We start from the raw sequence: 14,846 nt of genomic DNA, 5'->3' as shown, positions 1-14,846 counted from the left end.
TCAAAGATCACAGCCAAGATCGGATAAGAATGATATCAAGACCTTATGAAGAATAAGATAAACAGAAACAATGACTTTCAATAGTGTTTACTATTTCCTTAGTTTGTCCTACTTCTAAAATATAAGGTTTTATTGGTCAGATGGAAGAGATCAAATCAAACTGAACCATATACAGTCTTTAATATAATTTTTAAGCATTACATTTTTATAATTTTTACAAATTTTTAAAATTGGAAGAAATAGCTTTAATAGCCTTCTTAAAATACTAAAGATTTAAAACAAAATGGGAAAAATAAGAGTTGGAATAAGTCACATCAAGAATATATTTCATAGTGTTAAAACATTATTTAACAGTTAAAATACATCTTATTATATTTCACTTGAGTTCACACCTAAAACAGTCATATTATCTTCAGCTGATAAAAGTACCTAAAAACAGAAAAAACAAAATTGTTAAATTTTGTAAAATAAGCATTTCACTCATAAAGTGTATGTGAGATACAAATTACTTAAGTATTGTATTAAAATAATTGATTTCTGAAAGTATTCTTTTTAAGTAGAAAATCATTATATAAATATTTTAACCCTTAAAACCTACTTTTGAACATATTCCAAAAACGAACCATGTAAGCCACATTAATGGAATATTAACCCTTAAAGCGCTAATTTAAATTACTGTCAAACGCTAAGACATAAAAAATATTTTTTTTATTTCCCAATGCTAATTTTTGTTTCATATTCCTTGGTATTACCTTTATAACAAAAAATAATAAACATGTAATATTACATATTTTTGAGAATTTTATACACACGAAAACATTTGAAATTTTGAATAAACTGCATTGCAGGATAATGTACATAGGAACACTATTTGACAGATTACATTACATTTATACAGGTTATTTATAATGAGTAAATTGTAACTGAAGTTTCTGTATAGTTAGTACATAAAAATAAATAAGTTCAGTATAAGATTTTGAAATGTAATAATATGAAATTCAACACAAACTTATTTATACGATAGTCTACAAGGGAAATGAAACAAATATTGTACTTATAAACCTTATTTATTTAGAATAAATAAACTGGACTTATATGGTGAAACTGGTATAAAATACAGAACAAATAATTGAAAAAAAATATTACACATAATATACCAAAAATTCGCTTAAACTACGTTGTTCGTAGTAAAATGATAAAAGTTGGAAAATCAGTTCATGTAAAAACAAACTAAAACACTATTGGAATAACAACGGACTGATTCAAAACACTTTGTTTAACAATATAAGCAACATACGACCAACACTCACGCAGTTAAACAGCTGAATGAAACGAACGCGTCTGTAGGCGTATGCAGTGTCACAGGCCATACAAAAAAAAAAAAAAAAAAAAAAAAAAAAAAAAAAAAAAAAAAAAAAAAAAAAATGGCGGCGATTGCTTTTAACCTGAGTAGATACCATTACAACGTCCACCAACGGTGACAAAGCGTTTTGTCTAGTCCCGACAGTCGAAAGGAACATCGACCTGACGGAAGTTTTAACAACTAATTCTTCGCCATTTCAAAAGTAAACCTTTTGCGTTTGTAGATGTTATCCGCGTTTAAAGCATCGGCAGTAACTATACATTAATGATTCAATGATATTGATAAATTGTTGCTGTATTTCAGGTGTATGTTTTGTTTAATACTCTAGAACATCGTGCATGAACCAAGTTTTGCAACAGCAGTATCACCTACTGTTTCAAGCAGATAATTCTACAACTACTTTCAAATGATTAAAGGTTGTTTACTGACGTTCAGTGTTCTTATGGAGACAATTTAGATATGTAATTTTGTTTAACTGTATAACTTATTGACATTATTGCTGTCTATAATCATAATATTTATATCCAAGTTTTATACTAAATTAAATGTAGTTGGCCAATTACTTAAGGTAACTAAATAGTAAAACTACCAGTATTCAGTGTGTGTTTTTACAATAATAATTTGTATCATATTTGATAAGGAATTTTTAACTTAGCAATATATTTTTGTAGTTTTCATCTTCCTGTAATGTTGGAAAAACATCTAAGAACATATGTCACTGTAGTTATATTTGTTTACCTCTTTTTCAATAATCCTTTTCACTTGATAAAAAAAATTTAATTTTGGGAAAAGCTTTTATTAATAAATGGAATGTCATCTATTTTCCAATGTTTTAATTTGTACATAATGTAGTATTTGTGAGTGGTATTAAATATTTTTCTGAATGTAAAAATTAATTTTTTATATAAAGTTTCAACAAAGTTTCTACAAATCCTACATGATTTAAAAAATTATTACAGTTACATTTTTGTAATGTTTATGACAGTAAATACTGTTAATCAAACAACTGTGGAAACAGATACCACCATATTATAATAAAGGTAGAATCAGTTTAACTCTAGAACAATAATGCATACTTTGGTAATCATAAGGTATCATACCCTATCTAATGTATTTCTTGAATTTAAATTGTACAAATTATATAAATATTATGTACTGTACAAACGTTTATAAAAAAAACTGATTAATGGAGTGAATATTTTACACTTTCTTTAATTTAATTCAATGTAATTTAATTTTACGCTCTAAATTTAATTCAAACTTGAATTCAATTTTTTAATAATGTTATTTTAAAAATTATTTGTTTCAATAGCCTTTGGACCTGGTTTAATGCTTTTTATTACCTCAAATGTATATCCAATCTGCAAATGTAGTGGAGATGATTAGTGATATCCGCTCCAAATGCCATCAGTTTTATCCGGTGTTTAGTGGTGACATCGGCTCTGAAAGTTGTCTGTCTTGTCAGATGATCCGTGGCACCACCTCCGCAAAACTTCACTTATTAGAAGTATACAGAACCTAGTCAAAATAATAAAACAATATTAAATTAAAACTGAACTTAAATTATAGAGACATAGTATTAAAATTTCACAACAGCAAACCACTTTATAAGCTTTAAATTTTAATAGAAGAGAATTCTTTTATATTAAAAGAAAATGTGGGCAGATTGAAGTATTTTACCACTGGTAATAAAAATGGCCAGAACATTTATCAAAAGACAATAATTTCAGTGAAAAGTAACATCAGTTTTAAAGAAAGAGATAAGAAAAACATGGAAGTTAAAATGTTTACAAAACTTATTACAGTTATATTTTTGTAACTTTTACTGCTTATGAAAACTGTGGAAATAGATATCAAGGTATAAAAATAAAGAGAGAACCAGCCTAACTATAGAAGAATGCATGCCTTGGTATGATACCAATTACTGTGTTAAACCATTTATATACTATTTACCATTTATTGATCTTTTATACTAAGATAATTTAAATAAAACCCACTTTCACAACATTTTAAATAATCTTGATTTTTATTTAAGTACCAATCACCATCGAATTTCAAAATGCTTTTTACTGTTGACTAATTCTGATATCCAATAGGTTCAATCCTTGTAAAAAAATTGGAACATGCCCTTGCATTTATTTCCAACTGTTTTATTTTTATTTCAATCAAAACAAATTAATTTCATTTTTCTTATGAAGGAACCTTTATTTTTTTATGGTCATTCAAATGGACCACCATGTAAACGTTTCCAACTTTTCTTTCCATGGAAATTCCTCTGCAAAGTTTATTGTCCAAGTATGATTACTTACAGAAACCCAAGCCTAGTCTACGTATGCCTACCTCGAATCTGGTGTTTAATCCTTCTCCCTTAACTCGTTGTATATACCTCACCTCTCCAATGGCGGACCATCCTTATCTCTTCCACCTTAAACCTCTTCTTCGTTTCCTTCGCTAGCCCCTATAGACTTCTACAAACCTCCGAAGTCACTAAACAGCGCACAGGTCTACAGAAAATTATCCTTATTTAAACTTCCTCCATAAACCTTACCAAACAAAAAGACACTCAACTTTTAACACCTTTCTTCTTGGTAATTCCTTTCAAATGCCTCATTTTATTACTGTTTTGAGACCGTTGAAATTTTATCAATCATTTTTAGGAATATCTTTAATGCAATACTACTAACACCTAAGCCTCAATAACAGCACTCTAATTAGGCCAGTTTCTAAGATACTGCACTTTAAACCAAATTTAAAAAAAAATAGAACAAAATATGTGTACTCACTTAATTCCTTTCTACCATTGTTATTTTCAGATCTGTTTGTAAAAGACTTAACCTTTAAAATGTCAAGGCTAAATGTCAAATAGTCATTCCTGTCCAGATACATCGGCCTCAGCACACCAATGAGTTATGATCTTTATTAGCTATAGTGCATAATATCAATGACTCTTATTACCATTGGCCGATGTCACATGTATTCATGGAGCCTTCACCAACCCCATGAATATCAGCCCTAGAAATCAATAGGATTGATTCTTTATTGGCTATATTTTATGATGTTAATAACTTTTATTACCAAAAGCTGATGGACATATCTTGTCTGCATGGAACATCTAAAAACGCCATTTATGCACTTAGGGTTCCAATTAAAAAAAGTCAGTAGTTAGGTAGTAGTCATGTACAATTATAAACATCAACATTTTAATGACAAATATTTAAATGACAAAATAAAATATTTCACAGTTTTCTTTATTGTAAGGGTCTCAAACTGTGCACATGTGTTTTTGAGATGTGAATATGCTGACATGGTTAATATCATGTCACAATTGCAGTTTCATGGTTGGCTAATAGCCCAAGACTCTAGTACTCTGATATAATGATTCACCACAGCCTAGATAAATACGATGACAGACCAGTGCTCCTTGAACATTTTGCACTTCAAAAGGTTTCCATTTTTTTGCTTCTATCTATCACTGATCAATGATTTCATCCAAAATGCAATTTTATAAATCCATATGTTTTTGGGTATTTAACAGCTCTTTGGTGGAGGCACACGATGGGGTAGGTGGTGGATTGGTTGGCAGCAGGTTTTGATCCAGCCCTTTCATTTCAGATATTTAAAAATGTTTCAAATCAATGTTAATTGTTTCTAAGTTAAATTATTTAGATAACTATACATATAAATGTAAAATACGCTTAACTCCATAAACACTGTTTTGCTAAAAGAAACATTTTTGTATAAATGTTATACCTACATCAAAACTAATAATTGTAATATCTAAATGCACTATGTATAATTTGTAGAAATGAACTAAACATAGTATGATTTAAATTAAGGATGATTGATTTGGATTTTTAATTAAACGTTTGTCATCTATAAACAAATATAATGGTTATACATCAGGTAAACAAAACCGGACATGCCACTGAAAACCTACAGCAAACAAGTGAATGCCTGGTTTTTCCAACGTTATCACATGTTTAAATGATTTCCCATCACGTTTTTTTTATAGAACTGTAAATTAGATTTGTGTTAACATTATGAGTTTAATTTATCATAGTATTTACACTTTACTTGTGTATATGATGTGAAATGCTGTTACATCTTAGGTGGAAAATAAAAAGAATACTCTCTCAGAACCAGCATAAACTAAATACGATTGTTCAAAGCAGAAAATAACCTATTCATGGGATTAAAATGATAAATAGCAAGCATATTCACAAAATAAATTATTTTCCTTTATATACAGCAGTTATGAATAAGCAGATTTATTCGATTTCAATTGAGTTTTTAAAATATTAAAAGTAAACTTACATACTCCTAGTTCAATGCAAACTGAGCAGCATCACAGGTAAAATATTTCTATGCATTACTACCACACTATAATATGAAAAGGTAATCACCAGTTGTAAAAAAAAATGAAAAAAAAAAAAAAAAAACTAAAGAGACACCACACTTTCAGGAATATCTTATATGTATATTTTCATGTTGTGTTATATACTAAATGGGAATACCTATTTTCAAATACATTATCATAGCATAAATAATATGAAGTAATAATGTGGAAATCCAACAAACAATTTTGTCTCTTCTTAATAAAATTAGACTGAAATTTTCATTTTTAATTTAAATTCTCCATTAGCCCATAACAAGTAATTAATAATGAGGAGTTTTTAAGTAAATGCAATTTTGAAATTCCGTCACAGGAGTGCTTAGGTAGGTATCCTACACTACTAGCACACCATGTACCTACTTCTTTTGGCAAACCTCTGACGCCATTAAAGCAAACACTCAAGGTTGGGACACACATAACCGCACCGCGCCCGACACGTCAGTCGGCACCGTATGCTGGCCTTCATACGGTGAAAGAATTGCAGCGCAGTTTTTAACCTGCAAGTCCACACATGTCCGCACCGACACCAGACCGTCGTGGCCGCACCGTGCCCGCACCGTCACCGATATGTTTAGTTTGAATTTTGACGGGCACGGTGCGGTCTACGAGCGGCATCATATGTTGTTTATTGTTGCGTTCTTCTTTTTAAAACTATTTAAGTAGGTAGTCTACACGTTCTATTTTAGTGAATTATTTAGTATAGCCTACTAACTCTACATCCTGTGTTCGCGTACAAAATCATATTTATTATTAAAAAGTATTACATTTTCTTACCTTAGAGTAAAACTAGTCATATTTTCTTATGTGCATATTTTTCTTATTACAACAAATTTGAAAACCATGTTGTACCTTAAGTGATTTTAAACAACTAAATTCGAATTATGAAAAATTTATAAACCTTTTTCATTAATTAAAAAATAACAAGCATGTAATTATTTGCGCGAAAATCTATTTTTCTTTTATGTATTGAAGTTACTTGATACATTTATTCCGGTATTTTGTAAGGGTCATATTTAGAATGTTTCTATGACATTTTTATTTTTTTATCTTTTCACTTCAATAAAGTAAAAATAAAAATATTTTATTTACAATAAGATTTTCAAGCAAGAAACCCCATGTTAAAAATAAATAATAATTAATATTAAATCATTTATTTCCCCATAATAACAAAACTGAATATTACAAATAAATATTACTGCCAGTGCTTAATAATAATAATTACTATGGACATAACGTATTTACAATAGCAGTAAATAACAAATAAAAAAATGTTTTTCTACTTACTTTATTTCAATTTTATGTACTTAGAGTAATAAAATATAAAAAGTAGGTTACATCCTTTTAGATTTTTTTTTTCTTTTTTTAAACTAATAATTAGGCCAATAGATTTACAAAATAAGGGAAATTTAGGTACCCCATAAGAGGCTGTGCCTGTGTTGGGTGATACTATATACAAAAAGGGTAAAAAATAAAAATAGCGGAATGAGCAACAATGAAATGATAAAAATGAGTTATTGTAGCTTATGTAGTAAATAATGTACTCTTACGTTTCAAAGTTTAAATTTAGTATAACTAGTGTGCTGTATTAAACAAAAAGGATTTATGCATGATTTACAATTCAAATATTAGGCTTTACGCATGTAACCATTAAATATTATATTATAAATAATTATTTATTGCGTATAATCTCTAAAAGTGTCTATTTAAATATTATTATAACTTAGCAGACAAGACTAACCATACACTAATGTATTATCTTAAACAAATACTCAACTCAATATCATTTGAACCGATCAACCATACTCTAATTTTTGTTAGAAAATATATTTATGTTTTCTACTATTTTTGACTAATTCTGGCAATAAATTATTTGTCTATGAGCTAAAAAGAAAAACATTTTGTAAAATCTGTTTTTTTTAAGTTCTCCAGTATACATTTTACAAATATTTACTATGTTTTACAAATTATTATTATAAAAGGGCTTGCAACATGTCAAACTCTCTGGCAACACACTATAGCTCTTGGGTTTAATACAAAAAACACTAAATATACCGTTTATAGTGTATTTGACCGAAATTCATTGCAATGAAACACAATGAACAAGAATTATAGGGGATAAAAAAATATAACCAAGATAATGATATTTACAAATTTTATATACTAGCTGATTGTACAAAGCTTTACTGTAGCATTGCAATATTTCATTCACCACAGCGATAATAAAAATAACAACAATGAAATTAAACAATTATCTCAAGCAATACTTAATCTTCCGAATATTTTTTAAGTATCTGTCACTTCGAATTCAAAAGAAACATGTTCTAGTACAAACAGTGAGATTGTTGCGCTCGGACTGCATACGGACATGTGTGGCCTCACGGTAACCGAGCCGAGCCCGCACCGACAATCGGCCGACTCACGTGTCGGGCACGGTGCGGTTATGTGTGTCCCAACCTTCATTCGTACAATTTGATCATTTTCCAATCAGTCCCAATCTAGTGCCCAGAGACTGCCATGTGTTTATGCAACTGATAAAGCACCTCCAAGTAAGCGCCATGTTAATGATAATAGCGTTGAAACTAGATTGCTGCAGTAGATGTTTAATCAGGTAGCAAATGTCTAAGACAACGGTATATGGTGAAAATGGTTTAGTTACTTATGATATAAGTGCTTTAATATAGGTGGAAGATATGTAAAAACTTTGACTAGTAAAAAAGTTTAGTTTATATATATATATATATATATATATATATATATATATATATATATATATATAAACAGTATTTAATATATGCAAATAAAACACACCTTGTAAAACAAGCTACATATTTGTGCATGGAATATTAATCATCTACGTGGCTAAAGCTTTAATGTTTGAAAAGTAAACACTAAAATTCACACCAAAGAAATTTCTGCCACTTTTTAAACCTTTAGTCAGCCCGTTTCTTGCCAAGAATACCACTCTATTTTAAAGGAATTTGTAGAAGTTCAAAGAAATAGCTATATTTTAAGAACTGGCATATCCTCCGTCTTCTGTTTTTATTTTATTTTATGATTTATAAACTGGACTTACAGAATATATATGCATTTTATCTGCAAAAAAGATGGTCCTCTATTTGTATTATTTGCAAAGTATTTTAAACTTTACAATGCTTGCAAAAATTTAAAACTACCTCTAATCATGACAAAGAAAAATATATTTTTTATAGGAGCAGTACACACGATGCAATGTGCAAATCAACTTTGGAAATATGAATTGCAAACAAAATTTTATTTCCAAAACTACAATAATTTGTTGATTTGATTATCTATGAATGGGTTTTCACATACAAAGTACAACAAAAAACACGTTTTAGTGATTGGTAATACATACTACCAATCAGCTGTCACCTTCCAATAGACGTAGCAGACTCACGGTTATGCACAAACAAATATATAAAATACAAACTTAAACAAATTATTATTTACAAAATAACAATAATTTGATAATTTGGTTATCTACAAAGGTTGTTGACTAAAGACTGATCTCCCTGTAACTTTTGGACCTTATCGTTTATCACCAGCCACTACAAACATTGATCACCTCAATTAGGAAATAATAACCAATAAAATAACATTAGTCACTGAGTATTTTACTTAAAAAAGCAGTCACCAATGTATAAATCATGGCAAGTTTAGAAACGCAACATTATGGGATACATCATGGCAAGTTTAGAAACGCAACATTATGCAATAACGTTTAATGTTCAGCCTGTAAAAAAAACAGCCATTGAAATCAATGATTTAATTTACAGATTTTTGAAAAAGTTATATCCCTTGCTACATGCGTTCACTAGTTTAAGGGCCAGGTGACCTGGTAGTCATTTTGATTATAGACACATATAAACAGTATTAAACCTCATGCACTTTGTCATAGATTTATGGAAGATATCTTATTTTATTAAAGATATCATTAACACTCATCCAAAAGCATTTTAGTTTGAAAATTAATATATCTCAAATTTATTTTATTTTATCCATGATTAAGTAATCATGGGAATTAGACATCACTTTCTATAACGCCAAGTTAAAAAAATAAGAGCATTAAAATGCATGAGGTTTAACATTGTTCTTATGGGGTAAAACTGAAGGCCGTTTCACTACTGCCAGCTCTTGAGGACTTTTAAAGAAAGTAGAGAAGACCCGAGTAACAGGGAAATGGTGTTTCTATTTCAGTCCTTACAGAGGAAACTATCAATACAGCAGCAGTAAATGCTAAGAATGATTCATGGTTTGGTGTCAAATAATTGTCCACTATCTTGAAGTGTCTGTGGGACGTATTCATACAATTTTTAAGATCTTAACATGTTTAGATTTAACACGCTGGATACCTTGCCTGCTTACTCATGAAAAAAAAAAAAAACAAAAAACAAAAAAGGTGTCTGCCTTGAGTGGAAGTGATACGCTGCAGTGGAAGGAAGATTACAGGAAAGGTATCATTATTGTTGATGAGATCTGAATTGTAATCTTATGATCCACAGATGAAGTGTCAAAGCAATGAATGGGTGGTAAAGGGGCGGACTCGCCCTAAAAAAAGACAGGTGCAGAAATCTACCAACAAAGTGATAGTAATAACATCTTTTGTCTATTCAGTAATGGTCTAAACTCACTCTCTACATTATGATTAGATAATTAATGGTGAGTACTATAAACAAGAGTTGGATAGATTGGTAAAAGAGCACATCTCAAGAATCAGAGCTAGCAGGAAAAGGGAAGTATTACCTTGACAACGCACAGTTTCAAGTTGCAAACAAACAGTGACTGAATTTATGGCTCATCAGAAGATTTTGACAATCCTTCATTCTCCTGATATCCAAGACCTAGCACTTCATGTGAATTACAAAATGTCTCATGGCTAACAAGGCTTAATAGAGCATAGTTTTGATTCTGAACAGGGTGCAGTTAAAGCACTGTAGGCGATACTTAAGAGGATGTATAAAAATGACCACCTTATTCCTTGGGTGACAAACTGTGAAACGAGTACATTATACTTAATGGAAAGCATATAGACCTTCTTACCCCATGGATGCTTTACTATATACAAGGCACGACAACAATCTTGTTGATTTATTCTCAAATCTTTGTTGGAGATTCATAACTCAACTGCATACCTTTTCAACATGCTTCCAAAAATGAACTCTCAATATGATTCTAATTCAAGTTACACTGACACCAATTTAGCTGCAAGCTTATTGTATAATTTGGATAAGTGAATGAAAAGTTGTAGACGTTTCTACACCACTGTTGAAAAGCTAAAGCTAACTACATTAAAAATTAATAAAAAAAACAAACTGAGATGTGATAGTTGTTCATCAGGATTGTTACAAAATCCATATTTTTAGTACCTTGAGATGCAGGTGAAAGACTATTAATTTCATAGAGAGGCAATTGATACAAATCACAGACAATGGAAATTCAGACTTTAACACATTAGTAAGAAATGAAAAACTAACCTGAAATAAACAAATAAATCAAGAAATTTTATCGCACTGTCAAAATGTATTCTTAAAAGAACAAAATTATATATGAGGGTTGTTCAGGTAAGTATGATTCATTGGCATCTATCGTCGAACAGTTGGAGGTAGTGGTTCAATCTGAGTGGTGTTGTGTACTATGTTCAGAACACATCTGGTCACTATGCCATACTAGTTTTCAAAATAGTCAGTGCAATTAACACTCTTGCCAACTGTGACATCCATAGTGTCATCTGATTTATTTTGGTGAAGTAAAGGCAACCAATGGAAATTCATTCTGAATAGTATTCTGTGAATGGAGAATACATTATGAGCTATATTGCAGTTATAAATGGTGCCAATTGTTTGGTGAAGAACAAACTAATGCTCACAACGAAAAACAAAGTTGTGTACTACCTGTAGTTATAGACGATCTCATTGAACAAATCAATCATTAAGTTAGGTTCATGGTCACAGCATTTTCTATAGATATTAATAAAACTCTAGTGTATGAAATTGTGACTGAGAAACTTTGATATCATAAATTTTGTAACTGATGGGTATCCAAACTCTCTGGGAATGATGAACTTAAAACAAAGAAAATGACTGACTCTTAATTTTTTTACTCAGTACTAATGAAGAAGCTGACAAACTTCTTAACCAGTCACTAGTGATGAAACCGTTGAATACAGTGGGGTCATATCTTATTGCCGTGGAAACCGGAAACCATCACGTCGTTTACACACATAGGCTGCAGAATTTATCTAATAGATATTGAAATGCTTGTACCTACAAAATGATAACTGCTTAAATGTAAATGTTAACCATGTTAAAATAGTTTAAGAGTAGTTCTTTCAAACGTATATAACAAAATAGCTGTAAAAATTATGGGTAATTTGTTATTTATTAAAGGAACATTTTCCGAACAACCCTCATATTTTATTAACATAGGTGCTAATTGAATAATTTTCAAATGGTATCACTTAACTTATTGCAAAATGATATATTTACTATTAGTGTTTGTTTTATATTTATTAATCACAGGAAATCATAGAAGCTATGAAACCTCTTAAAATATTTGTGTTCACTATATTTTAGAAAGTTAATTTTGAATCAATCTTTTTATTAGATAAACTGCAACAAAATGCTAAAACATAATTGCTTACACAAGTTAGAATAGTCTAAATAATAACAATATCAAAATATTAAATTGTTTTAAATGTCTACTTATACAGAGTTAGTCAGAAATATGGTAAAATATTTTAAGACATGATTGTAGAGCTAAAAATAATAAAAAAATGTTATATTAAGGTAAGTCCGGAACACTCCCTTAGTGAGTAATGGCTGGTGAAAGATTTTGCTTTGTTTTCAGTTTACCTGGTGAAATTAAGTGATTCTGAAATGTTTTGTTCTTACTCTTTAACTCAAATAAGGTGGATTTATAAGGAAAATCACCTGAAAAATCAAATAAAACCACTCTAGAGGTTGTAGTGTGAACAGTTTTTGAGAAAAATTATGAAATTTGCCAAAAATCTAAATAACAAAAATACCGTCTTAAATGTTTGATGTCCAATAACATTGTTAAATGACCAATAAACAAATTGTTTTTCCTAACACAGATTGTAGAGAATTTAATTCTGAAAACAACCATAATAAGCAAAGTTAACTAAATGTGTAAAAAAGTTATGAAATTGACTTCTCATGTATTACACTACACAGCAACTTTTGCTGTTTTATAATTAGATTTTTGGCAAATTTCATACTTTTTCTCAAAAACTGTTCTCACTACAACCTCTAGAGTGGTTTTATTTGATTTTTCAGGTGATTTTGCTTATAAATCCACCTTATTTGAGTTAAAGAGTAAGAACAAAACATTTCAGAATCACTTAATTTCACCAGGTGAACTGAAAACAAAGCAAAATCTTTCGCCAGCCATTACTCACTAATGGAGCGTTTCCGGACCTACCTTTATATAACATTTTTTTCCTTATTTTTAGCTCTACAATCACGTCTTAAAATATTTTACCATATTTCTGACTCACCCTGTATAGTAGTATATAAGCAATTCTTTACAAACGCGTTAAAGAACTATCAGAGTGACTACAGACTAAGACGTAGTTTATGTAATTTCTAGTGGCTTCATGAAATTACTAAATTTGGGGATTGGACAAAATGTAACGCAACTCATCTGAGCGTCAATGCATCTTATATCAATGGAGCAGTATAACTTACTCGTAATAGCAGGAGCTAGTGAAGGAAGTAATGATCCCATTATTGTTCTGCGAGTTTCACTTCTCTCACATGATCACAGTTAACCAAACGGGAGCACTGTTTATTTAACAGTAGGATTGCTCCAATTACTCCAAATTTATTCCCTACTCGTATAAAGCCTTACTCTGCTGTCTTTTGTCTAAACTCATAAATTACATATGTTTGCCTGAATTGGTGAAGTCAGGGAAGAAGGAACAGGTAAGTTACAATTTCTGAAGTAACAACTACCCTGTAGGGTCTGGCCACACTCAAGTCCATTTAGTGGTAATTAGACGAGTTGATTCACACACACCTACGAGATGAACCTACTACTGCAGGGTCAATACTACTCGGGACTTGCTATGTTTATTCACTCACCTTACATTGGGTGATAACAATTTTATAATTCTAAAATCTTTTATTCAGCTATTCAGCAGTTTTCAAATAAAATGTCTCAATTTAAAGATTACTTAGCAAATAGAGATTTTTCAATTCTTTGAGTATTTGAAATTTTTATAAAATTTGAAAATCCTATGTTATTTGGGATGGAGGAGATCTATTTCACATGAATAACAAAACTAAAAAAATATTCTTTCAAGCTTAAGACTGAATATTTTGAAAATTTGTTTTTTTGTATTCTAATTAAGACCATTTTGAATACAGTGCATACAAGAAAACATAAAATAGTTAGGAAATAAGGTGAATCGTAATCATAATTTTCATAAGCTTAACTGTTTACTATTCAAGAGAAAGTAAAATACATTACACGAAAAAAATTACACTAAGTGATGCCAAAAACTACTCTTTGTACATCATATACTTAAATTACACAGGAGGATTTTTATTATGGTAAATAAATATACATTAAAACAACTCTAAACAATCAGAAAGTAGCTTGGCTATTAAAAGAAACTTAAAACAGCTTGCACAACACATTGATTCAATTCAAAAACAATTTTATTGGCTTATAAAGAAACTAAAGAATATTTGTGATATAATATTTAACTCAGTAACTAACTGTTAAAACTGAAGTACTAACAATGACAGTTAGTACAAAATATTTGAAAAGATTACAGCTCATAACAGATACTGTGTTAGTACACTTAATACAGAATAAAAATAAATTAGATCATCAATCCATAAAAGATTGGAATGTCCCTACACTTCTGGATCACTTACATGATCGACTTAGAAACTCAGTATCTGCCTCGGCGGTTGAGAGGGTAAGATGTGTCTGGAACAAAGAAACAATTCACTGTTAAAAATGTACAATTTTTAAAACAAAAATTTAGTTTAAAAGTAAATTGTATGTAAACAAAAGATATAAAAATAAAATGAAAATTTATAC

The 14,846-nt window shown here is 29.8% G+C and overlaps 1 protein-coding gene across 2 annotated transcripts in view; it reads right to left on the bottom strand.

Annotated features, from left to right (window-relative positions):
- Window positions 1-305: 305 nt before the first annotated feature.
- Window positions 306-14,846, bottom strand: part of LOC124372888 (heterogeneous nuclear ribonucleoprotein A1, A2/B1 homolog) — a 56,904-nt gene continuing 42,363 nt past the window's right edge. The window contains exons 8-10 of one of the 2 annotated variants that reach the window (XR_006923374.1): window positions 14,678-14,732; window positions 2,707-2,881; window positions 306-429 (exon numbers count right to left, since the gene is read on the bottom strand). Coding sequence is in view for 1 of the 2 variants with exons in the window: in XM_046831301.1 (XP_046687257.1) it covers window positions 14,695-14,732 (38 nt within the window). In the remaining variant the exon portion in view is untranslated. Of the gene's footprint in view, window positions 430-2,706; window positions 2,882-14,208; window positions 14,733-14,846 lie in introns of those variants that run through there. The other variant, XM_046831301.1, reaches the window with a different exon arrangement.

This window comes from Homalodisca vitripennis, chromosome 1 (assembly GCF_021130785.1).
Source record: "Homalodisca vitripennis isolate AUS2020 chromosome 1, UT_GWSS_2.1, whole genome shotgun sequence".
Classification (NCBI taxonomy): Eukaryota; Metazoa; Arthropoda; class Insecta; order Hemiptera; family Cicadellidae; genus Homalodisca; species Homalodisca vitripennis.
Note: the sequence above shows the minus strand (reverse complement) of the source record. Positions and strands in the feature narration are given on the sequence as shown.